General features: G+C 39.8%; 5 protein-coding genes across 15 annotated transcripts; 3 read left to right on the top strand and 2 right to left on the bottom strand.

Annotated features, from left to right (window-relative positions):
* Positions 1–287: 287 nt before the first annotated feature.
* On the bottom strand, positions 288–3560 carry LOC124197442 (importin subunit alpha-5-like). 2 transcript variants are annotated; one of them, XM_046592920.1, is made up of 8 exons: positions 3247–3560; positions 3046–3178; positions 2830–2977; positions 2516–2774; positions 1941–2459; positions 1342–1882; positions 1003–1280; positions 288–808 (listed from the first exon to the last, which is right to left on the bottom strand). In XM_046592920.1, the coding sequence occupies exons 1-8, from the start codon at positions 3295–3297 to the stop codon at positions 707–709; spliced, it is 2031 nt and encodes a 676-aa protein (XP_046448876.1). In that variant the 5' UTR covers positions 3298–3560; the 3' UTR covers positions 288–706. The 2 variants fall into 2 exon arrangements, with proteins under 2 accessions (XP_046448876.1, XP_046448867.1); XM_046592911.1 differs by having other exon boundaries at positions 3046–3181; positions 3247–3466.
* Positions 3561–4949: 1389 nt separating this feature from the next.
* Positions 4950–9021, bottom strand: LOC124197465. Of its 6 annotated transcripts, none has more exons than XM_046592982.1 (16): positions 8799–9021; positions 8570–8724; positions 8307–8487; positions 8125–8226; positions 7730–8056; positions 7522–7659; positions 7078–7458; positions 6832–7020; positions 6669–6764; positions 6423–6599; positions 6276–6356; positions 5971–6213; positions 5837–5899; positions 5697–5771; positions 5557–5628; positions 4950–5485 (listed from the first exon to the last, which is right to left on the bottom strand). In XM_046592982.1, the coding sequence occupies exons 8-16, from the start codon at positions 6838–6840 to the stop codon at positions 5282–5284; spliced, it is 1020 nt and encodes a 339-aa protein (XP_046448938.1). In that variant the 5' UTR covers positions 6841–7020; positions 7078–7458; positions 7522–7659; positions 7730–8056; positions 8125–8226; positions 8307–8487; positions 8570–8724; positions 8799–9021; the 3' UTR covers positions 4950–5281. The 6 variants fall into 6 exon arrangements, with proteins under 6 accessions (XP_046448938.1, XP_046448920.1, XP_046448912.1 ...); XM_046592964.1 differs by having other exon boundaries at positions 8125–8229; positions 8570–8783; positions 8848–9021; XM_046592956.1 differs by having other exon boundaries at positions 8570–8783; positions 8848–9021.
* An 86-nt stretch (positions 9022–9107) lies between these two features.
* LOC124192674 (importin subunit beta-like) lies at positions 9108–14857 on the top strand. Its single transcript, XM_046586114.1, has 15 exons — positions 9108–9390; positions 9786–9959; positions 10034–10195; positions 10256–11095; positions 11300–11358; positions 11434–11841; positions 11903–12088; positions 12155–12304; positions 12372–12536; positions 12617–12754; positions 12817–13032; positions 13107–13634; positions 13711–13943; positions 14013–14097; positions 14636–14857. The coding sequence occupies exons 4-15, from the start codon at positions 11041–11043 to the stop codon at positions 14855–14857; spliced, it is 2445 nt and encodes an 814-aa protein (XP_046442070.1). The 5' UTR covers positions 9108–9390; positions 9786–9959; positions 10034–10195; positions 10256–11040.
* A 734-nt stretch (positions 14858–15591) lies between these two features.
* LOC124197459 (solute carrier family 35 member E2A-like) lies at positions 15592–17653 on the top strand. Its single transcript, XM_046592946.1, has 7 exons — positions 15592–15851; positions 15913–16119; positions 16186–16339; positions 16393–16508; positions 16577–16709; positions 16787–17038; positions 17122–17653. Exons 1-7 carry the CDS (start codon positions 15833–15835, stop codon positions 17321–17323), a joined length of 1083 nt encoding a protein of 360 aa, XP_046448902.1. The 5' UTR covers positions 15592–15832; the 3' UTR covers positions 17324–17653.
* A 2966-nt stretch (positions 17654–20619) lies between these two features.
* LOC124197416 (fork head domain transcription factor slp1-like) lies at positions 20620–23811 on the top strand. Of its 5 annotated transcripts, none has more exons than XM_046592895.1 (8): positions 20620–21162; positions 21602–21698; positions 21810–22215; positions 22288–22439; positions 22518–22725; positions 22795–22912; positions 22992–23061; positions 23155–23811. In XM_046592895.1, exons 1-8 carry the CDS (start codon positions 21151–21153, stop codon positions 23472–23474), a joined length of 1383 nt encoding a protein of 460 aa, XP_046448851.1. In that variant the 5' UTR covers positions 20620–21150; the 3' UTR covers positions 23475–23811. The 5 variants fall into 5 exon arrangements, with proteins under 5 accessions (XP_046448851.1, XP_046448836.1, XP_046448844.1 ...); XM_046592880.1 differs by having other exon boundaries at positions 20621–21162; positions 21490–21698; XM_046592888.1 differs by having other exon boundaries at positions 20622–21162; positions 22992–23073.
* Positions 23812–25275: the final 1464 nt, after the last annotated feature.

The following is a 25275-nucleotide window of genomic DNA, read 5'->3' as shown; positions in this document are numbered from 1 at the left end:
CAGGCCGAAACTGTATAATCTTTAGAATTAATCTGCGGAGTGTTGCGGAGGCTATGCAAATAGCTTGCGGTATATGTGCTGGGTGCGTTGTTCTTTGAGATGATTTTCTCGTCGGTCATTTAATGAGGCAGGGGATTTTTTCGTAATCGATGTAAAGAGCTAAAGCTATTGCGCATAAGAAATTGTTGAACTATGAAATGAAATTTACATTTTGTTTATGGAAGGAATATTCTTGATTTACAACGGTTGACACATAGGATCATTAACAACAAATAATTGATACCCAGTTACCCACCGTGAATCTTGTATTTCTTTTCAACAATGACATCGTAAGAGTCATCTGGTGTAGGTAACACCAACTTGTGAGCAAGATTTTCGTTTGTCCACGGCCAAGGTTACCAGCAAATTAAATATCAACGACAAATAAACATTAAAAAACTGTGAGCAACCGACGACCTGCAATAAGGAGACAAATTCACAATACAAAAAAAACCAGCACGACAAAATCAAACGAATCAAATGCACAGTTGATCAAGTTGTTTTGTAGAGAAAGAGGAAAGAAGACGTCGTGCATGGCAACATTCAATTAAAAAACAATTTGAAAAAAACTTAAGAAAAGGCCAAAACTCATGGTTAGGATGGGGAAGAAGTGAAGAATATATTGACCGTTGTATATGCAGAAAAAAGAATTTTAGATTTACAAAATTTAGAATGAGAAACCTCCTTCGGGGGTTTGAAATGGCTGGGTGTTGAATTCGTAATTGCCACTCTGCGATATCGATGGCGCCAACTCAGAATCTTCATCCCTCTGTCAAAAGTAAAAAATACAAACAAAAAACTAATTAAATCAAAATGAAAAAATAAATTTAAAAATAAAAATAGTTTTCTAAAATCTCAGTAACGGTCAAGTTGTCAACACAAATACAAATGTGAACAATTGTGGTAAACTGGTAATCATGAAAAAAAAAAACGGAAAATAAGCCATAATATAAAATAATTTACGTCAGTGGAGAAATACTGCTTCAGAACAGCCAGCGACTTGTGAGAAATATCAACATTGTTGTGGATAACCAGAACTTCGATTAAATCCAAGCCACCACACACTCTTACGTCAAGAGAAACTTTCTCCAGCTCGCCCATTTTCTTGGCAGCCGCCAAAATATTAGCTAAGCAATCCAATACGACCACGATAGTCTTGGGTTTCTTGGTCTCCAGCAAAGTGCACAGCGGAGCAACGGCACCAAACTGACACAATAAGGCGATCTGCTCGACATTGCCACCTGAAATTTAAAAGACAGCATTTAAAAATTAATCAACACCAGTAAAACTTAAATAAATTACCCATAGTGATGTTGGTAATGGCCAAAGCTGCTGCCTTTTGGCATTTGAAGTCGCCATTGCCCAGCACGTCCACTAACGGACGAATAACGTTGTTGGTAATGAGAGCTTGAATCTGGGTGGCATTGCCTGCAGCAATGTAAGACACGATACGGGCAGCCTTTTCGACGATGTCCAAATCAGAATGGACAAGCAATTTGGCCAGCAACGGATAGGCACCAGCAGCAAGGACGGAATCGGTTTCAATATTTCTGCTGCTAAGGATGTCACGTATTGTATTCAGAGCGGGTTGAATGACGATCACTTCACTGTGGTCCAACAAAGTGACGAGCCGAGGGACGACTCCGGCGTCGACAACTTCTTGGATTTGTTCGTCGGAGTAAGTCAGGAAAGACAGAGTCTGGCAAGCGGCGGTGAGAATCTCCTCGTCGTCGATTTGGATAAGGTGGGCCAGGGCGGGAAGAAGCTGTCGCACTACAGGGATACTGGGAGGATTATAACATATGTTCCAAAAAGTCCAAGTTACGCTGCGCAAAACTTCAACCTAATAATGCAATCAATTGTAAATTTTCATAAAGGTTGATTTTTAAAAAAGAACTTACTGGAGTGTCGAGTTTAATTAAGTTGAGCAATGGCTTAAGAATTCCTTGCTCAATAACCAAATCTCTTAGCTCTGGCTCGTCATATGCAATAAATCCGAGAACCAGGAAAGCTACTTCAGCCACAGCTGAATGAGGTGAACCCAACACAGCAATTAGCCCAGAAGACGAACTTAAAAATGCTTTGGTCAGACCAGAATTGCCGTGGTACATGACAAAAATGTTGTTTATTATCCTCAGACTTTGAGTGATAACGGCCTCTTCATGGTGACCCATCAAAGCCACGAGCCAAGGGACGACTCCGGCGTCGACAGCATCTTGGATTTTTTTGTAACAACAACAAAGGACGCAAGTGAGATTCGACAGAGCCATGGAAGCGGCGGCGAGAATATCCTTGTCGTTGGTGTTGAGAAGGTGGGCCAGGGCGGGAAGAAGCTGTCGAACTGTATAGATACTGAGTGGACTGCCCTCGTTACGACACAAGTTGGACAAAGTCCAAGCTACACTGCGCAATAATGTAGTCTAATAATAAAATAAATTTTTAAATATTCACAAAGATAAATGTAAAAATGACTTACTGATGAAGTGTCCAATTTAATCAAGTTGATTAAGGGATTAAGAGCGCCTTGGTCCGTAATATGTTTTTTTAGCTCTGGTCCATCTATAGCAATAATGCCGAGAGCACGGACAGCTTGTAAGGCCACAACTGGATGAGATGAACCCAACAAAGACACAAAACCAGCAACAGCCCCAGCGTTGACAACAGCTTTGGTCTGATCAGATGTTCCTGACACAATGTTGGTGAGAGCCCTTGCTGACTCTAACTGAAGATGATGGCTAAAACAAAAATGTCACAAGGAATGTTTGGAGACCAAGTAAAGACACAACATACTTGTTGACACGACTAAGGAATTCTACCAGCCTCGGAACAACATTGGCATTGATGAGGATGTCAATGGGCGGCTCACATTCCCTGGTGAGGATTTTACTTGCAGCATGGGTTGCAGTCATTTCCTTGCTTTCTTCACCACTGTTGATACCTACGTCATAAAGATTCATGAGAATATAGGCTACATAGAAAAAAAAATGTCACACAGCACACACATACCATTAACTACGTCCTCAATGCTCATGTTACAATTTTGTTCTTGAAAAGGGCTGAGGGGCTCATCATCGATTTCAAGATTGTGTCGCTTCAGCAAGTAATCTTTTTTCTTGGCTTTCTGCAACTCCGTGTTCACCTCATGTAAGAAAGATGAACAATCTTTTAAATTTAAGAAATGACATTTGGCTATCTAAAGCTTATTACCTCATAACCTCTGCAATTACAATTATGATTGATGTCCTCCTCCTCCAACATGTCCAATTCTCTTGAATCACGGAAGTGACAAACACATGGGAACAGTGAAACCCACGACTGAGACCATGCTGCTGAGACTGAAAAGATGAAAACTCAAAACTCAAAACTGCCGAAAGTTGCCAGTATTCGATTTCAACCTAATTGTTCAGCGCCAACAGCGGCCATCTACTGAAACTGTGTTAACGAACCTGGGACCTTATCTCAAGTGTGTAGCCACACCCATTGGATTGGGATAGTGAACACTGAACAACTTTCATCTGTCTGTGTACTGTGTGTCTCGAGTCTCGACCCTATTATGACCAAAAAGAAACTCGTACTCGTACACAATTCATACGGAAAATTATAAAATTAAGTTTTTAAATTTATGATCAAGCTTGACCCTCGTTAATTAAAAATTTTATAAACATTTTTATACGATTAAATATCATCATTTTTTCCAGCAGACCAACAAGCAGACGGCAATCTTAGTTGTCTACACGTGTACAGCTGTCACAATTTCTAGACCTTTCATTTGATAGTACCATGCATTGTTTTTCCACTTAAAATCACGCTTCGGCTTTACACTACTGGTATATTTTCGATGGGATCACATTTCTTTTGTTTTTAAAGTATTTTTATTAGTTGGGATTCAAGTACTTTAAAATTAGACCTCTAGAAACAGGTACACAACTGTAACAACAGGTTTTTTTATTTTGCTCAACCATGTTTTTGTTTAAAGAAATGGGCAGTGAAGAGGAACTTAGGTTAAGGATTTCTTTGTCACCGAACAATAAAGACTGCAGTACAGGAATGACGTCTGGGAAAACAGGCTTAAGGCATCCAACTGCCATTGTGTTGATGATATTTTGGTACATATTTAGTGCATTTAATCTCTTTGCAAACAAGTATGTTATATCATACTTAAAAGGAGATCCTGCTCTACTTGGTGACTTTACTGTTGATTATTTAATAATATGAGTTAATCTTGAAGCAATATTTCATTTTCATCTAGCTATGAGTCAAATGCTTATGTGCATGTGCCTAGGCTTTCTCCAGCTTCGATATTCGTGTGGGCTATTTGTTAGTCGCCAATCAAGTGGTGGTTGGTAATCTATTCACAGGAATAAACTCATTCAAAGACCAATGTTAATATTGGGGAGCTTAAGGTATAACAAAGTTTTTGAATTAATACAGCAAAATTGCAAACAGAGGGTTTATTACTTAATAAAGAAACTATGATGATGACAGACTAGGAAGTGAGAGAAGGGGAATAAGAAATTAGGAGGGTTGGGGTGACAGAGGCGAAACACAAAGCTACGTTAGACCGACTTTAATAAACCCAGACATAAGACAAGTTGCTTGGGTATCCCCCCGCCTAGAAAAAACTATTCGAAACAAAACACAAAAGATAAAAAATAACAAAAAAAATGAAGGCAAAATTACAACAGAACAAATGTGAAATATTCCGGAATATTCATCAAAAGAATTATACAGTCACTTAACCGACTATTACAACTCATACAACAACAGTAGTTGTTCACTTCTTCAGCATCCGGTGATTTAGAACCGAGTAATTGACACATCTGCGGGCAGCAAGGATGGCTCTGTGAAGTAGAGCTTTGAACAAGTGTAGATTTATGTAAGTGTACTTATTACATACCAGTGAAAACCCGTTTAGAAAAAAAAAATTATTATCTCTACAGGAAATGAATGAACATGTCTTGTTTTCAGAGAACACAGGGAATGAAAGGAGGGAGCGAAAGGATTGACAAAAAAAGTACCACTTGAATGAGATTCCTAGCAGCCAATACAAGAAAGGGATAAACAAAAAATAACAAAGTATTTGTTTGATGTGTAACTTGAAAAAATGAAATTAAAAGAAATTTGAGTTTTTTGGTATCTGTTAGATCAAGTTAATTCGAATGAAAATTGCCCATCCGTTACTTGAAAGTTCTTATTTCAATAAAGTTTCGGAAGGCATAATATTTTTAAGAAAAAGATAATTCTACTTATTACGACATTTCTTAGCGGGAGGAACTGAGAGCGGGATGACCGGATTTGGATTGGTTTGGCAGGTACGGGCATTCATCGATAAGTATTCTGGGGCGTCATTCTGCTTAGCCGATAGAAAAGGAGTCGCTGTGAAGGAATAGGAATCATCATCACTGATTTGAGATTCATCTTTACGAGCTCTGGCAGTTTTTGGATTCTATTTCAATTAAAAAAATAAAAACGTTTTAACCTTGGTTTTAGAAATATAAAATGTTATGCTAATATAACCTGTCGGACTCGTAAACAATCTTCTAATATCAGCATCGGCATCGGAAAATTACATGGTGGAGATGGAACCAACTGAAATATGTTACAATCCGACATAGAAAATTTAAGGGAGCCAGGAAAGGAAAGAGATCAATAAATGCCTTTTGACGCCCACGAATTGCGTATGCCTCATTGTTGATATCAGTTGGCTCGTTGCTACTGGTTCTAGAAGAATGCTAGGAAAATCAATTGAGAGTTAATCAGAACAAAAAAACAGACCGAAACACATTAGAAATAAAACCTCGTTTTCTTTCTGAACGGAAAGTGATCGTTTTTCAGCAACCGCCGCACTTCTTGTAGGGGCCTAAACATAAAAAAGAAAAGAACAATATAATCTGGAGAAGGCTTATTTCCACACTTGCGTTTGAAACCTAACTTTCGAGTAGCCGAAGGTGGAGGTTCTTCAATAATTTTAATACCGTCTTCGTCCATGGCTACCGTTTTACTGTCACGTTTGTCTGTGTCCTTATTCACTAAGAAGGAATTCTTAGTTTCAGTGAAAGAAAAATTTAAATCCTTAAAGTCTTCATCAACAACTTCGGCATTTTGTCGGATGCTTCCTATCTTTTCCATAAATGATTTAATTTCATTTATCAGACTACTTGCATTATTCACCGCCTGAAAAGAAATTTACTTATACATTCAGTTTAATGAGGTTAATTCTTGAAGGTAAATTATACTTTCAAGTTTTCAGTGAAAACGAGCGTGCAGCAAACGGTTTGATGGGTGATTTTTATATATTCTTCGTAAGCGCTGAGCGTCTGTTTAATAAGAGAAACATTGCCTGAAGTTAGTACGGCCAAATTCTGCTCTTGAAAACTGAATACCTTTTCCAGACGTTTGACTGTCTCTTCGATTTCCAGTTTGTCTTTCATTAGCTTGAGATTATTTTCTGTAACTATTTCAATATTTGGCTCTTGAGCTCTCGCTGTCCTTTCCAAACGCTGGGCAGTTTCTTCCATTTCCAGTTTCTCTTTCAAGAGATTGGCTATTTCGGCCCTGAGCTACAGTACGAATACACTTAAATGTGACAGACACTGAATATTAAAGGACAAAAGTATTAACAGTTTTACCTTGGTTCGATCGGAAAGTAACAGATCCTCCATGTCATCAAGATGAACTTGGAGTTCGTTATTTCTGTTGGATTGCTTTTGAGCTTCTACCCTCAACTAGAATAGACGCAATTTTTGTTAAAACGTTAATCTAAAATGTACAGGAATATTTGAATAAGCATACAGTTGACATTTCTATTGCTGAAAATTCCAATTGACGTTCAAACGCAAGATTTTTCTCTCGGATTGCTTCCAATTCTTTCTTTAATGATTCATTCGAACTGGACGCCGCAAACAAATTTGCCTGGAACTCGTCGACTTGAGATTGCAGTGCATTTTTCTCATCCTTCAAAATATTTACAGTATTCTGTACCTAGTCATACATGAATTAGTTTAGTAATAAAAAGCGAATTTTATCAGTGTTAAGAACCTTGGACAATTCCAATAAATGCCGATTGCGACCTTCTTCTAATTGATTCTGGCATAATTCCAAGGGAGATTTGGTCTCACTGTGGGCTGATCGTTCACTGTAGAGTTCTTGTTTGATTGATTCATTTTGATGTTGAACTACTTCTAGATTTTCTTGCAATTCATTCACTTGAAACTCCAGAGCATTTTTAGTACCACTTAACTTCTCCTCTGCTAAGATTTCAGTTGCAGTGTCCACTGCTCTTTCGCTATCGAGTTCTTGCTGTATTTTAGTTAAGTCCAATCGAAGGTTTTCTTCAGAATCATTTAAATGTTGCAAAGAATCTAACTGAGAACGCAACACCTCGTTTTTCTCTTGAAATTGCAACGCTTTTTCTCCTGCCTACAAGAAGGATAAACAAAAATAAAAAAGTGTGTAAAATCACAACTTAAAAGATGTTCGTACAGCGGAGAGTTCTGCAGAAGAAGTTTCCAAATGAAGTTTAAGCTGTTGAATTTCGGCTTGAAGTGCACCGATTGTCACATTCACATTTCTCTCTAATTAAAGTTTATCTTTCTCAATGGCTTTACCATCTGCTTGCGCCTGAGAAAGAAAACAAAATAAAATGTTAAATGAAATTAATCTTATGATCATAAAATTTTGAGCCAACAACCTCAAGCAATTGATTAAGGTAACCAATACATTCATTTGTACAACTTTCAAGTTCTTTTTTAACAGAATCATGGTCAGAACAAGCTTTTTTCAAGGCAGATGAGTGTCGTCCATCTTCAATTCGCATTACTTCTTTTAGCGCCGAAATGTATTCAAGTGCCTCTTTTAGTCGTTGCTCCTTGTCTTTTAACTGTGAATTCACCATTTCACACTGGCCTTGCTTCTGTTCTAGTTGCTCTTCGACAGCGGAAACGTGTTCCTGCAAGTTTTTAATGTGACTTTGCAACGTTTTCTTTTCACGCGACAAATCACTGGCTTTTTTTATAGCCTTTAGAAGTAAAATAAAGGTGAAATCTTAGTTTTCTTCTTTATTATTGAAACTATATGAGTGAATACCTCTGATAGAGAGAAAATTCCGACCTGCACCTCTTCAGCACCTTCTGAAGATCTACTTTCATCTTTAAATTGCTGGTCTTGAATTTTATTGGGTAGTTGCTTCTGCTTCAACACACACAATTGTTGTTTTAATAAACCATAAAAATTGTAAAATCATTTTAATGTAATTGGCTTAACTTTACCTCAGAGCTTCCATTTATAGATTGAAAGAAGCTGTTTTCTTTTATTTGTGTACTTAAAGGCTTTACACTGCTACCAGTAAACTCGATGGGGGATGAAGATTTGTCAGGACTTATCTCGGCTACAGTTGGTTTCCTCTCCATCTTCACGATCAATCAGTTTATTCTACTGGAAGTTGTAAACCTGAACACAATCCAACAACTTCCAAGTTAGATATTTGACTTGACAGCAAAGTTATTAATATACTGCATTTAGAATCTCTTACTTAATACTAATAATACAATTGGAAAACTGGAAAGGATCTTGCACACATTTCTATGTCGTTAAAATGCAGCAGCAATGCAGCATGGTTATTCAACCGATGAACTATACTTTGATGATTTTTAGTCCAACGGTCCAACTCACAAAACTAGTTCTGAACTTCAGATATAATAAAACATGCTACTTATTCTTTAAGTGGAAAGTCATGGTCAATAAATCTATCAGAAACTCACGTGTTAGTTAAGTTATCCCATTTCACATTACAAGAACCAATTAACTTACCAGATATCTAATGGCAGATGAGAAAACTAAAAGCAGCCCAGCACGTGTGAAACATAGACTTAAATCACTTAACTTGACTGCAAAATCGTCGCGCCTATTGGAGTCCGTAAAATCCGGAGAAAGATTTTCGAGTCGTCACAGCGCCTCTAGCGGCCTGACGGCTCTGGAAAAGTGGAAGGGGGTAGCGGGGTACAGTGGTACATACACCCAGCCGTCAGAAAGGGGTAGGGTAGCTTCAGCCGTCAGATGTAGAGACTAGAGAGGGGTACCCCCAGGCCCCAGCCGTCAGAGCGCCCCTAGCGGCCTGACAGTGCAATACCCGTGCAATAGCACAAAATTCCATTCGAGCACCGTCAGGCCTCAGACAGAATATTCATCTATTGAATTAATTTTTTGACACCGGCCAAAATAGTTTTTGATCGACCAATCGACCATCGCCAACGAAAATCGTGGCACAATTGAACAAAGCAAACGATCCAGCTGTGACAGTCAAGCCGGCAGTCATTCAACGGATCGTAATGGAAAATCCCCCATATCCTCAAGGTGAGTTTGAGACGAGGGTCGTATCCTGAATTTTTGTTGTTAACAATCCAAATTCGAATCTTTTCAGATGATGTAGCGAACAGTCGAGGATATGCTTCGATTTTGTTCGCTCAGGAGAGTGTAAAATAAGCGACACTCTAAATAAGAAGTGCGTTTACAGCCACGATTTAGACTTGGCATTGGAAAGTGTTCATTATTTGTGCAATAAGAAGTTTAACATAAAATTACCCTATCAATTGGTATGTTGCATGGCGAACATCAATTTGCCTCTAAACAAAACTTTGAATGAACCCCTTGGAGTGAGGATAGTCGGAATAGTTGTCAAAGCCATTGTGATGGTAAGATGTGTTACAGCAAAATAATTTCTTATTCCACAAGTTTTTTTTTTTTATAAGGGTAACCGACAGGAATATATTTCAATTGCCTTGGAAATACTGTGTGATAGAAAATTGCCGTTGATTCCTGAGTTCGTGGATGCAGTTATAAAACAAACACCAGTTTCTTCGGCGTCTGTGAATCACCTTGTGAGTCTCTATGAACGATGTCAATCCGTCGATTCTTATTATAAGGTAATTCCTTAATTTTTGTTTTGTACATTTCATGTGGTAAAACCAATTAACCTTCTTTTCCCGTCCCTTCATAGATGTCACTATTCTCATTTTACAAAGTCACGGCAGTTCTCGTTGATCATTGGGAACCACCCTTGAATAAAGGGGAATTTATTTGCAGTGTAGTCGAGTTAGTATTTTCAAACTACCCGGAATCCTATGACATCCTCTCTCCAACTGCCCGGCCGTCATATGAGGTAGTTTAAAAATTGAATTTCATTATTCACTTTCTAAACCGATTTTTATTACTCTTTAAGGTGCTGTGCTTCTTATTTGGCAAAGCATGTGATCAATTAAGACTTGAACGATTGTGTCGTTTATTTTATGGGATTGAGCCACCTGTCATTGCACTACTAGGACCAGAGAAACGTCATGAAATACTCAATAGGTTAAGGAACTTTGGTTTGGTGCACTGGTACGACAGATACGCGGGGATTCGCCGCCCTGTGGAGGGCGAGATTCGTGCGATGCCTAATTCGTTTCGACCAACGTAAAGAAATAACTACTAGGTCCACTATAAATTAAAGAACTCGTTTTGATGACTTTTGTATGTCTTAGGCAATCGCAGCCAAATAAATTTGAAATTGAAATCCACCGTGACTCTTTTATTTCTTTTCAACAAAGACATCGCTAGAGTCATTTAGTGTAGGTAACACCAACTTGGGTGCATGATTTCGTTTGTCCACGGTCAAGGTCATGGGCTCATGGCAGGTGATACCAGCAGATTGGATTCAAAAATCGAAATGTGCGGGCAAATCAGGGATCAGCCGAAGGCGACGAGCCGACGACATAAATAAGAAATAATTGACAGTCGTATTTATTATTATTTAGCTTGTGGCCTTTGTGGATTCGTTCTGTTGTGGCTCAGATGTGAGATTATAGTCAGAGTAGTGTGTCATTAGATTTTAGTGTCATTTCAGATTCTAGTCAGAGAAGTGTGTCGTTATATTTTACATTTCCAAACTACTCGTGCCGTACAGTTAAACATACTCATCGGATACTCATCGTCATCGGAAGCCATATTAAGGCTATAATTGCAATCATGCTGAAATCATTGAAATGTGTAGTTCAGTGTTTAGAACACTCTGTTTCTCCAGGTAAACAATGCAACTTGATGCATTTTTTTGTTGATCTCACGATCTTACATGTACATTAATTTTACTTGTGTGTGCTGTGGGGTCTCTGCAATGTTTTACTTGATTCAACATGTTAAGACACTCACGTACACCATCCAACTATAATATCACTGTCATTCTAAACCATTAGCTAATTAATAAAGATGTATTGTTTTCACTTTCCAGACAAGAATGTATTAGCTGAAGCCCAACTGAAGTTGGAAAAGTGTGCGAAGAAAAATATGGTTAGTTTCATAACTTCATTTTATGCCATGGATAGTTCACCATGTAATAATTTTAATGATTTTCATACTTTTTAGGGTCAATTTATTACCAATTTGTCCATTGTAATTGAAGATCAAAAAAGTTTACCTGAAGTTCGTCAAGCGGCTTCCCTACAGCTGAAAACTTGTTTAACTGTTAAAGATGCGAAACTGAATGAACAGTATCATGAAGGGTGGACCAATCTCCCAAAAGAAACTCGCAATGCCGTGCGTGATCGTTTGATTTCGACCTTGGGAACCGAAAACACTCAGAATCCAAGTTGTGCCGCACAATGTTTGGCTTACATCATGGCAGCTGGATTCTTTCCGGAGACGCAGGCTTCGTCTGGGATGGCTTCGCTGGAGTGTTTCCTTTCTGAAGTTTCAGACATGGTAAGGCAGCCAGCTAAGGAACATCGTATAGAGGCGGCCTTCGAATCCATCGCCTTTATCTGTCAAGAAATTGTGAGTTAACTCTTGTCCAAACGAATTTTTTAAGTAATATTCTTAATGTTATTTGTCTTAGAGCGAGCAAAATTTGGTCTATTTTAACCGGTCAATCCTCGATCCCATACTATTTTGTATGACGGGCACGAACAGAACGATGACACGGTCACGGAGCATATTAAGTATAACTGGAAGAATTCGTCTGGCAGCTGCTCGCGCTCTACTAAGTTCTCTTAAATGCATTGACAAAACATTTGACACTGAGGTATCGGGCCCAGTTGCTTTTGTATTTTATTTCTGAAAGTTTCTTATGGAAAATTTTGAAAAATAGGAAGCTCGAAAGGCGATCATGAAAGTTGTCTGCGACGCTGCGCAATCGTCTGTTGTTGAAGAATCTGTGATTGCTTTAGAAATATTGGTAAAGATTAGCTCGCGTTACTATCACCACATCAAGATTGAAATGGAATCAAACATCGTTCCAGTAAGTTGACAAATTATTGAATTCTTAAGAATCATTAAATAAACTTGTGATTGTTTTTTTAATTAAGATTACATTGAAGGCAATGGCATCGCCTGTCTCGGATATTGCCTTACAAGGATTGGAATTTTGGCGTTTTGTTGCGGAGAAAGAGTATAGAAATTTGAAATCAGGTGACTCCATTTTCGCAGATATGGTGCCATCGTCCCGATATGAAAACAACGTCTTACACAAGGTAAGACAAAAAGCACTGTAGGGTCTTGATGACCGCATCACCGCAACAGTTATAACTCGTTTTAAATCCTGTTTTTACAGATACTTCCTTCATTTCTTACGCAACTTATTAACGGACTAGTCGTACACTTGGAAGATGATGACCATCGAGTGGCCGCAGCAGCGTGCAAAACTCTTTCATCACTAGCCATAGTTATTTACGAACTAACATCCAAAGAGGTAAATACCACGCTATTCATTAAAAAATAACCTGTATTTAAATTTCTCATATGATTAAACAGAAAGAAGGTCGTCCTCGACTAGTTACGACATCTTGGCCATCAAGCAACTACGAGAAGACCGTTAACAAACTTTTGCAATGCTGCGGAAATTTTCAAGAACATCAGAAATGTGCTGCTCAAGAAGCGCTAGGAAACGTGCTAAGTAGTTCCCCTGTTGACTGTTACTTAATTGTCAGAAGTACTATCCAGAAATTGATGGGAAAGCTTCGTGATGGGGTAGGTGACCTACCCGGGTCATAATTTATTTTTGTCTGGAAGGTCGGTAAATAGTTTATACTTTTCAATTATAGGATACGGCTGAAGCGGAGGAATTCCCGTTTTCTATGCTTTTTAGAGCCATTAAGAATAACATCTATAACGGCTTGCAGAAGTACAAAAAATTCATTCCAGATCTGATGTCACTTTTACAATCGGGGGATCCTTCAGGGGTGGTAAAGCTTAAAGTAGACGTTTTTGAGGCCATTTCAATTATCATCTTAGATAATTGTTTAAATGATAGTGAACTAAAAGTTCACATTCCGGCGCTGATAAATTATTTCAATTTGGCGGTGGAATCACGTGACCCTTGCCCTGTGGAAGTGAGAGTGATAGGTAGTCTATTCAACCTTCGAGTGAGAGAGTCTCTACAATACTTGGATGGCTGTTGCCTGACATTTTTTGCCATCCTAGCACGGAATGAAATTAACACAAAATTACGGTCAAACTGCCTTGCTACTTTAGAAACAATGGCTTGCTCTGTAGGCCAGCAGAATTTTTTGCCGTATATTGCTCGTACGTTAAATCAACTTGAGCACGCTTCAAGTATTACCGTAAAAAATGTAAGTTTTCCCCAATTCTTTTTTTGTAGCTTATCCCGTATTGTTTTACAAAGCCTGTCATTTTCGTGTTACCCAGGATCCCGAACATGAGGAGCTTCAAAAAATCATGTTGAAACTCTACCGTCTTCTTTTTAATTTCACCTATGAAGAGTCAAGAACGTCTAGCGAAAATATAAACCAAGAGATGATTTCTCAAAGTCTTTCCCTGATGGAGGAATGCCTCGCTGGTTTTTCAGATTTAATGGTGGCCATCGTCGACGAAGATACCTCTGCTGATGATATCATAATCGAAAGTGCCGAACTCGTTGGGTATCTTATTTAACTAAATTCAATTTTAATAATTTAATTTAAATGAGCCTTTTGAAAATGTCCCGACAGCAAGATATTCTGCAAACTGGGCACTGACAAAGCTATGGAACACCTGAAATTCAACTTGAATCTCAAGTGGCTCTTAAGTTCTGCCGTACACCGCGCAAGTTCAAGAGAGGCAGAGTACGGTTGCGCATGCTGTTGGCCCAAGTGGGCTAAGGCAGCACTTTTAAAATGTTTTTAAGAGCCAATGTTTTGAGAGCCAGCCGAGGGGTCGGCAACTCTATGAAGTAAAGAAATTGTCTCGCTTTCTTCCCTTTTGTTGTGTCTTTTTTGCCACTTTACCCTTCGTTACCTCACCTCTTTCCTTTTTTCTTGTTGCATCACTATCTCTCTTTGTCTTTTCTCAAAGCACTATTTCCCTGTTTTTGCACAAAATCGACGTTGCGAATATTATTTTCAAGTAAACTAAAAAAAAATATAAAGTTAAACTGTTTTGGTTGACAAAAAAAGTGACTTCTCTTCTTCATAAATACAGGCAATTGTTAAAAATCTGAACACTTGGGGCTCTAATGTCATCAAGCCGCCTTTCAACTAGAAAAGTGGCGAACCTGGTTATCTCGGCTCAACAGAGCACTGGGAGCTAAGACGCAGTTCAAAATCAGGGACGCCCTGGCAAAATTTCTAAACAGATCCCACCTAGTAGACATTATCTAGCAAGAGGAGCATACGTACCACCAATCTGCAGATCCGAAGAAGTGGTGGAAGGAGTAGTGGCAGAAAACACCAGCCAGGCGGGAGCATCCAAGAGAATTAGGCCAACAATCAACCCGTTGTCATCAGGCAAGACAAAACCAACTAGCAGCAAGGCCAGTGACCAGCAGCAGAAAGAGTTGGAGAAAGCTGAGGAATAAGTATACCACAAGAGAAGGTTGGGCTTATGCAACAGGCCAACCTTTCAATTGCAGCAGAACCTAAGTAGTCGGAACAAAAATCAATACAAGTGAACCAGGCACCAAAATTCAACAGATACCTGTACTCAACAAAAGAATAGCAGTATAACCCAACAAGACGACGCTCTAAAGCGAAATAGGACCAAATTCAAAGGACTTGGAAATCCGAACCAGACCAAACCAATTTTCATTCCAAAACCACCTGCAAAAAAAGGAAGTTTGTTTACAAACAGCCAGTTGAAATGTAAACAAAGCACAGCACGCCCAAGGCGAAATACCTACCGATACCAGCAAACACCACAACAACAGAAGAAATATATCCAATTCGAACCACAAGACACAAGAACGGAGGAACCGAGAGAACGCAATCTGACAGAACCACGAGACGACGCCATTGAAGCTGAAAATCCAAAAGCACCAAGGTCCAAGAAGTTCCGAAAATACCGATAGAGGCCAAGCACAGCAAACGACGGACGCCAGATGGTGTGGCAATACCCCCCTTCCCAAAAGAAAACAATACCAGGAACAGAAATAGCCGGTGCGTGAGGCCTTCACTAGAAGGCCAGCCGAGGGGTCGCACCTAAAAACTTCCAAATCCAAATACGGAAAATTATAAAATTAAGTTGTTTAATTTATGATAAAGTTTGACCCTCGTTAATTAAAAAATATTAGAAACATTTTTATACGGTTAAATATGAAAATATCATCTTCTTTTCCAGCAGACCAACAGAGCAGACGACAATCTTAGTCGTCTATTGCTTTACAGTTTACACGTGTACAGCTGTCATAATTTCTAGACCTTTCATTGGATACCATGCATTGTTTTTCCACTTAAAAAATCACGCTTCGGCTTAACACTACTGGAATATTTTCGATGGGATCACATTTCTTTTGTTTGTAAAGTATTTTTATTAGTTGGGATTCAAGTACTTTAAAATGAGACCTCTAGAATCAGGTACAGCATACAACAGTAACAACAGGTTTTTTATTTTGCTCAACCATGTTTTTGTTTAAAGAAATGGGCAGTGAAGAGGAACTTAGGTTAAGGATTTCTTTGTCACCAAACAATAAAGACTGCAGTACAGGAATGACGTCTGGGAAAACAGGCTTAAGGCATCCAACTGCCATTGTGTTGATGATATTTTGGTACATATTTAGTGCATTTAACCTCTTTGCAAACAAGTATGTTATATCATACCTAAAAGGAGATCCTGCTCTACTTGGTGACTTTACTGTTGATTATTTAATAATATGAGTTAATCTTGAAGCAATATTTTATTTTCATCTAGCTATGAGTCAAATGCTGATGTGCATGTGCCTAGGCTTTCTCCAGCTTAGATATTCGTGTGGGCTATTTGTTAGTCGCCAATCAAGTGGTGGTTGGTCATCTATTCACAGGAATAAACTCATTCAAAAACCAATGTTAATATTGGGGAGCTTAAGGTATAACAAAGTTTTTGACTTAATACAGCTCTTTAGAATTTTGTTTTAAAAAGGTTCACTACTCTGGTCCTAGGACTGACATCTTTAAATTACGTTCCTGTATCTTTTGCAGAGACAATTAAGAGCTCTGCACCAATGTTTACTGTGATTATTTCATCTATTTTCACAGGTTTGACATTTTTTTCTATTTTGTCTATTTATTTTATTTAGTTGGTGTTTTTTTTCTCTAAAATATAGGAGAAAAAACTGGAATGTATGTAAATCTTTCTCTCATACCTATTATGGGGGGATTAGCATTGTGTTCAGCCACCGAACTTAGTTTTAACATGCAAGGTTTCATTGCCGTCTTGTTGACTAATTTGTCCGAATGGTATTTTAAATAGTTTCATTCTTTTAATTTAATACCGTATTTTATAATCAGCACTTAACTAATGCGATGAATTTCAGTTTACAGAATGTCTACTCAAAGGTTTTATTAAGCAGCGATCGCCATAAATACGGACCGGCAGAGTTGCAGTTCTTTACCAGTTTTGCTTCTTTTGTAATTCAAATAATGGCAAGCTTCTTTCTAATTGACTGGGCCAAGATCATGTTGTCTCCTATTCTCGTCGGTGCAATGTTGCTCAATGGAGCATTCTTCCACTTCCAGAGTATTACCGAGTATGCACTATTAGAGCACATCACTCCAGTCACACACAGGTAGACTTTCTAATTATAAATAATAATTTTGTTTGCCTAAACTTTCTAACATAATATCCATTGTTATTGGTTAACATTCACAGTGTGGCCAATACGGTCAAGAGAGCCTTACTCATCTGGCTGTCGATTATCCTCTTCGGTAATGCGATCAGCCTTTACAGTGGACTTGGTACCCTAGTCGTTATTGCTGGAGTTTTCGGCTACAACAAAGCAAGACAATTGGACGCCCAAAGAATCCAACGTCTAATCATGCCGGAAGGATACCCCCAAAAAATTGCTCTCTAATGGGTTTGGCGTGGCTTGATAATTCATGTGATGGTATTCCTGTTTGTCCACTCCGTCCTGAAAAACTCACGTTCCCCATTGTTTTTTTTTTTTTTGTTTTTTTTTTTTTTTCTAATTGTTAAAGAAATCTTCAATTCCAAAATTTATTGTGGTGATTCCGTGTCTCCCTCCAAACAAAAACGCACTCTTTTGTCGTCGAAAGCTATTTAAAGATAGAACGTGTCGTTCTTTGTCCTATTCCTCCATAAATCAAGATTGGGGTGCTACCAGTGTTTCTAGAGCAATGTTGGATTAGTAAAAACATACATTAGTGCTTTTGTTTTTACACAAGTCAATACGCATCTATTCATTTCTATTGCGTTTTTCGTAATTTAAAAAAATTTAAGGACACACAGTTAACTGGGTAAAGTCTAAAGTGGAGATACTATAAGTGATTTGATAATTGGTAAAATGAGAAGAGCGTTATTGCATAAAATAACTTTTCCGTTAATCGACAGATTGGGTATAAGAACATTTTTGTTGTTGAAACCAAAAACAAGTTGTAAAAAGAAAATGTTGGCATGTCGTTGTTTGACTGGCCTAACGAGCAATTATAATTCATCGCTTCAGTCTCACAAAAAGGGTACGCATGTTGATCGTTGCCGTGACAACGGGTTCAGTTTACATAGAGGATAGATCTCGACTTGTCGTAAGCGATTCGAATATTGCCCTGCTGCTTTTGCTACCTGTGCACGAGCTCAATTAAGAAACGGAATCGAGCCTTTATGGCACTCGTCCCAATCTTCCCTCCCTCTCTCTATGGAGAAGCTGGGGGAGGAGGCGGAGGGTTCGGTTGGCACACAGCACAGCGCTGCACGCGGCACCGAAAGCTGAACTAGTAGCTCAGCAACGGTTTGGATTTCACTTTAGTAGTTCTTTTTTTTTTTTAATCCAAATTATATTTGATAAAATACGATTTTACTTTAAATTTACATTCGATCTTATCTTTCCGCAATCCTTTTAATTCACTGTTGAAATAATCTAATTTGGCAGTTTCGGTGAATAATTCATAACACAGAAATTCTGTTTAAAAATTTTGTCAAAACCCAATTTCAGACCGCGAAATTTTAAAATTTCATTATTGTTGTTGTTCGTTTTTTACAGGATCGCTGATTAAAATCAGCAATAGGATTATAAAGAGGTGATGACACAACCAGGGAATCGCTATCCGTGCTGCTACACAGCGATGTCATTCGTGCGCGTGTAGAGTCGTTTGTATGCACTTAGGCGTGGCCAAAGGTTAACGTCAATAGATATCAGCAGCGCGAAAGATGAGGCAATATCTGCACATCGTCATAAATCAATTCTCAATATAGAAGAACTATATTTTGCTTCCTTTGGCACTTATTTTCCCTGATGAGGTTATTTCTTTTCCCTCCAGATATTTAACTCTCTTTTTACAAGGCAAAAAGCGCGGTGGTCGATGTGGCCTAGCGCCCATTGGAACGGTGGAGTAGTAGTCTGGAGACTTTTAATGACTTGATTAGTGTCTAACGTCCGCCACCGTAAAGGTTATTTTTATAAATAAACCCAAGTCCAGGCTGATTTGTTTCCAATCAGTCAGCTCTTTCTTTCCCTCCTATTTCTCTCTGCTGCTGACTATCCCACACAGTTTGCAGGGCGGTTTCCTTGCCTGCCTATCCAGTAAATTTCCCTGGATATCCCGCAAGTAAATATATTTGATTTTTAGCCCCCGTCAAGTTCAAAAGGGATCCACAAGTTGGGGCTAATAAATCAGCGCAACTGCCAACGTTGAAAACCCTCAAACAGTTAAAACGAAGAGCTAAAGTAGCGAGTTCACGATATATATGTGTAGCTAGGGGAAACGAGATAGATAGATGGAGAGAAAAGAGTGTGAAAGGAGATGGTGACAACTTGAGGTTAAGCAAGCAATTTATGACCGGCGCCTGCTGTTTGCTTCTGCTTCTGCATGGTGGCGGGCGGCAGCATATTATCCCGGACGACTCGCACGTTCTCCTTTTCTATTCGACGCAAGACTTTGACTTCCAAGTCCGGCAGCAGCAGCAGCACTATCGCCGCGCGCCGTATACCTCCTTTCCATCGCTCTGCCGTCCCGTCCAGCTGCCCCATAACGAGCCGATACTGAAGGCAAAGCAATCTTTGCGCTTGTTATATATCTTTTATGGAGGACACACTTATTCGAATGGATAGATGAGCAAAAAAGGCCCATTTAAAAAAGAAGAAAAAAAGGTGGAAAGAAAAACAAATCAAAACGTCTAGCAATTAAAAAAAGGGGAAGGAAGGAAGAACCGTCAAAAGCCAAGAAAATAAGAAATAAAAAGTTCTTTTTTAAAGAAAATATACGAAGAAGAGAATTGCTGCCGGACTAGGTTTATCGCCCTAGTGACGGTAAAGAGATATGAAATACATTCGTCTATGGAGACGGCGACGGAGGTCAACTTCAACTCGTCGTTTCCCCATCGTGTATTTCTGCCTTTTATGTGAGTTCAGTAATCGGAACCGAGAGAGAAGAAGGAACGTGCGACTTGGCCAGCAACGTCACAGATTGTCGGAAAACTGCCGTCCAACAGCATCGACTGTATATATACGCGTATCATCCATCTACGATCGAATTACCACTGGAGGACGAGACTACTCTTAACGACGAGCGAGGCACCGATCAATCTTGGGCTCATAATTCCTGGTGCATTCTATATAACGCCTTTATTAAAAATTCTATAACAACACGATATTCTTCCAGAAAATTCTCTAAAACATGAAGGCCATTTCATTTTGATATTATTAATGAGCGGTGACCGACTGCTCTCATTCGATTAGATTTTTGGAACGATCTTAAAATGGAACATTATCGCGCATATCGCTGACCGACTAAATATTTACTCGTAATCTACCATCATTCGAATTGAGTCCTTCAGAATTAAAAATCCCATAAAAGTTATTTTCATCAAACATTTGGTTTTTTAAAAGTAAAATAATAAGAGTATAATTCAAGTACAGGTGAAAAACGATTACGACGATTTATAGGCCCCCGCTAGTCCGATCCTTTCCCAATAAGAAAACTATGTGTCTTTGCGCATATTCAGGGCGTTATATAGGAAAGCACCGGGACTCGTTTCGTCTCACGGGATTGGATCACAAAGAGGTGCCGGTGCCAGTTGAAAGATGCTCCGCCTCCCGGTTACATTGCGAGTTTTGCTCCAATTGGACGGCAGGACAATGTTTTCCGTCAGCAACCAAGAAAAAGAAGTTAAGAAGGAGCGAGAAAAAGGGCTAAGTGTGGGGGCCTCCATGCCGTGTATAACACGCACGCGCATGTCCATCCTGTGTTGGTCCTGTGACTTCAGAAAGGGACTGCGTAATGCCTGGGCGCTGGTAGTGTTCGAGGGTTGGGTTTATCGTCCTTCTGGTGAAGAAGCTATACTGCTATACACGCAAGTGAAACGGTGGAGACCCACATCGAATAAGAAGGATTGATCCGGACTGGAGCAACAGTAGTAGCCTACAGCTAGTAGAGCCGATTAGTTACATAACAAAAATTTCGTTAATTTCTTCTTCTCCTTTCCTTGTTGGTCGGAAGAGAGGGCAAGGAACGTGATCAGTGTTTCATTCAGTTCGATTATTAAAACAGACCCGCAAATTAAACCCATCGTGCGCCGAGATTCAATCAAATCTTTTTTATTTTGACATATGAAGCAATCATATGGTGGATTTGCATAAGAAAAGAAAACAACATCAAATCAGCACCCTGTCACAATAACGCGGACTGTTGTACGAGAATCAGCAAATTCTTTGACGTCGTGTCAAACATGATACGAACGGTAAGAGCCCTAAATATACTAAATCCTTTTTTAAATAATAAATAGAGAGATTTCCAAATGAGTTTTCGATCCCTTTTTAGCAGTAGAGAATGCAAAGCTTTTATAAGAAAAATGAACAGTGTGTAATAGACCATAGCATGGACTGAAATTTTGTTAGAAATGTATAAAACTCTCCCTCTCTTGCAGTGCCTAGCTTCGATCTTGTTCAATGTGAAATAGAGAAATGGTGACCCCCGCCTTTTGGCTTTGATAACCTTTGATACGTGCTCTATATCTTCGATGGCCTTTTTTTTTAATACCATCGTCATGTCTGCTCCTGCAAAGTAGTTGCTGCTTGAAAATCTATCCGAAAGCGCGCCTTATTCAGTTTCTATGCAACTCTGATGCCTGATGACCGTTATTTGGCTGCTGTATGTCTGATGTGATTGTGCCGCAACAGGACATGATGATGGACCCGCAGAGCGGCCTCAAGATCAAGCAGGAGATCATCACCACTCCGACGCCATCGCCATCTCAGCAACATCACCTCATTACCAGTAAGTGACAAATCGACAAAAATTTCACGCCACAACGAAAACACAGAAACGAGATGATTTTTTGCCTATCTCGTCTCATCTGAATTTTTTCTCTCGTCGATTCATGTGCAGATTACCAACAACACGTCAGCAATCAACAGCAGCAGTACTTTCTGCAGCAATCAGCGATCGAGAGCCATCATCACAAGAACCACCTCCCGTCGTACTCGAGCGTTCACCACCCGCATCAGCAGCACGGCGATCAGTTATTGATGAAACGATCGGTTGTCGATCATCACAAGGAACAATCTTCTTCGTCGTCGTCGACCCTCCAACAGCAACAACAGCAGCACCCGTCGTCCGTGACGAAGGCCGAGACCGATCAGCAATTGTCGCCGGCCCAGCATCATCACCACCACCAACAACAACAGTCGGATTACAATCCAAACATCAAGCCGCCCTATTCCTACGTGGCTTTGATTGCCATGGCCATCAAGGAGAGCCGTGAAAAGCGACTGACGCTCTCAGAAATTTACAAGTTCGTATAATTAATAATCGAGTTCATATTTTCCCGCCCTGACTTTTTGAAATCTCTTCTTTCGTATTGCAGTTACATAACCAAGAAATTCCCGTACTATGAGAAAAACAAAAAAGGATGGCAGAACAGCATTCGTCACAATCTGAGCCTGAACGAATGTTTCGTCAAAATCCCCCGCGAAGGCAATGCGACGGGCGATCGTAAAGGAAACTACTGGACTCTAGGTATTTTAAAAAATTGAAATTCAATTAATAATTTTTCAAAAACCTCATTCTATATAATTGTGGGATTGTGATGAAAAGATCCTCAGTACGAAGACATGTTTGAGAATGGAAATTACAAGCGGAGGCGTCGAATGAAGCGACCTTATTCGATGAGTAATCGAGCGGCGGCCGCCGCTGCCGCCGCCGCCGCCAATACGGCCGCTGCCCTCAACAAGTCTCTTTTCAATTCGGACGCACTTAGTGGGCACATTGGCCGGACCTTTTTCGCCCCACCCACTTATTCTCCGTAATTCCCCCGACGAAATTCCAGTTAAAAGTTGAAAGCTGACGTTGTATGACCCCGTTTCTTATGCAGGGCCGCTTGTTGGACCGGAGCCCATCATCAAACCTCTTCTCTGACCTATACTTCCGCCCATCACAGCAATTTCAATGCACTTCAAACACCCTTTAGGAAAACTTCACTCCCAGCTCAGGTAAAAAATTCACTCGTTTCCGACAAATCCGTCAATAACACGGAAATCGAAAATGACTAAACAATTGCCAATCGTTTAGATGCAGCCGTCACTCCACCAGCCTCATTTCCCCTATCAGTCGATGGCCAGTTACCCGACCATGTCTCACAGTAATTTACTCAGTTAGTGCGGCCTCATTATCAAGTCATTTAAAACTATCAAACAGCTAACTGTCTGAGCCCTTATTCTTTTTCCTGGAACAGATGGTCATCACCTTGCAGGGAACTCGAATTACGGTGCCGGCTCAAGTCCGGCTCTTTCGTACGCCAATGGATGCAGCAGCAATCGACATCATCAGCAACAACAACAGCAAGCGGTCAGTAGCAGTGCCAGCGGTGTTGAAACTAGCGAGGCCGTGATGAGCCGTGAGTCGTCGATAACCGCCGTCGGCACGTCAGCCGCCGCCGCCGCCGCATCTTCTTCGGCTGATTTGCCGGGCAGTTTCCCCGTCGCCAACTCGTCGTCATCGTCATCGTCATCCTCGTACCATTACCATTCGTCGTGGAATGATGCCAAAATTTGAATATATTTTATGCTGTAGTTTGTTATACACGTACATACGTACTTCATCAACCACCACCAACCGAAAGAAACAAACCGGAGCGAGAGATTCAAACCAACCGCAAAAATACACGTAAGGACAATTTTGAAAAGAAAAGAAGAAGATATAGGCCACGAAAAAAAAAGAGAAGAAGAAATTCAATCTAATTGTTTAATTTGGTGTTTTTTATTTGGTTTGTTTGTTGTTTGTTTCTCGAATTTCAAACACACATTAAACAAAAAAACAATTATGTATACGAATACCTCGTTCTGTCTTGTTGGGAATCTCACTATATTACACATTCATCGTGCACGGAAAAGAATTGTTGATCGAAAGATTTATTGACCGGCAGCAATTGCACCATTGACAGCACATGGTCATGACACACACATAGGCCTGTATAGCAAAACACGCAAATGCTTTTACCGCAGTTGAGTTGATATTAGAGCCAAAACGGAAACAACGTTGCGTTGGCAATTCGACGGGTAAAGAAGAGTCGTCGGTTTCCGAAAGTGACCCAGTAAGGGAAACCCTATGGAAGCCATTAGTCTCTACAGATTCTCCCTTCTGAAGTTTGTACCCAAAAGCAACCATTCGAAAAATTCTTTACATATAGGCCTTTTATTTCTTACGTAGCCTGCCTACACACTGTTCTGTGAGTCTAGAAGTAGAAGCTATAGCTATGCAGTAGTCTATTATATCTATAGCTTGGGTAAGACATCTGGCCTGCTGCATGGTATATACCAGCCACGTCAGTTGAAAATGAATCGACTCGGGCTCCATTCTCAGCTGCTACAAAGTGACGTGACCATCCCAACGCGCAGCTTCCGTTGGCCACGGGAAATTTCCGACGACCCAGTCGGTCGGCAGTCGCCTTTGTCTCAATTGTTTTTCCATGATTTAGTTTTTAGTATGGCTGGCTACAGCACAGCACACCACCCATGAAGAATAAATTCAAGTTCGATTGGTTGCTGTTATTGTGTCGGCAATAAGCTGGAATTTTCTCTGCTTCGTTCCGTTTTTTACTAGTGCGCGGGAATTTTGAAATTCTTTCGTCGACCAAACGCTTTTTGGTTGGAAAAAGGATCGCGCGGAACGTGTTGGAGGACCGCGCGATTAATGGACCTATACACGACCTCTCGGCCTTTTCCCAAAAAAGAAAAGAAAAGGAAAAAAGAAGAAGAAGAGCCGGCCGGAGAAAAAGGGTCGATAAATCGACGACACTTTCGCACCTGCTTGCCATGACTTTTCCTTTCACTTGTCTTTTTTACGTATTTGTTATATCTTCGGTTTTTCTTATATTCCCTTTTGTTTTCTTCAAACGTTCTGCTGGCGAGTGTTTCATTTGTCCTTGTGTTTGGAAACATTCCAGGATTTATAAATTCGATATGAAATAAGGAAGAAAAGAGACGCAACAGCGGCAAAGCCTAATTTTGGTTTTTCGTGGACAGCCGTTGTCTCTACACCCCAAAAATAAATAAAACAAAAGTTATTCCGTGTGTTTATGACTGGTCTCTGTGTAATCTATGGGTATTGATACAATTTAAAGGAAAAAACTGTCGACTGCGTCCGCTGAGGTCTCATGTATACGCGCGAGCTAGCTTGGCTAATTCAATGTAATATAGCGACAGCATGCGTCGCTATAGACGACTATAGATTGAATATCACGGTTGAAAAGGAAAATATTTTGACAAACAAAGTCATCAATGATCACCAGTGTTTTCTTTATGATTATCGGCTCGACTGGATGCTGTGCACTGCGTATTAATACATCGGCGTGCGA

The sequence above is a fragment of the Daphnia pulex genome, chromosome 1 (assembly GCF_021134715.1).
Source record: "Daphnia pulex isolate KAP4 chromosome 1, ASM2113471v1".
Lineage (NCBI taxonomy): Eukaryota > Metazoa > Arthropoda > Branchiopoda > Diplostraca > Daphniidae > Daphnia > Daphnia pulex.
The sequence above is the reverse complement of the archived record's forward strand: the minus strand, read 5'-3'. Positions and strand labels throughout refer to the sequence as shown.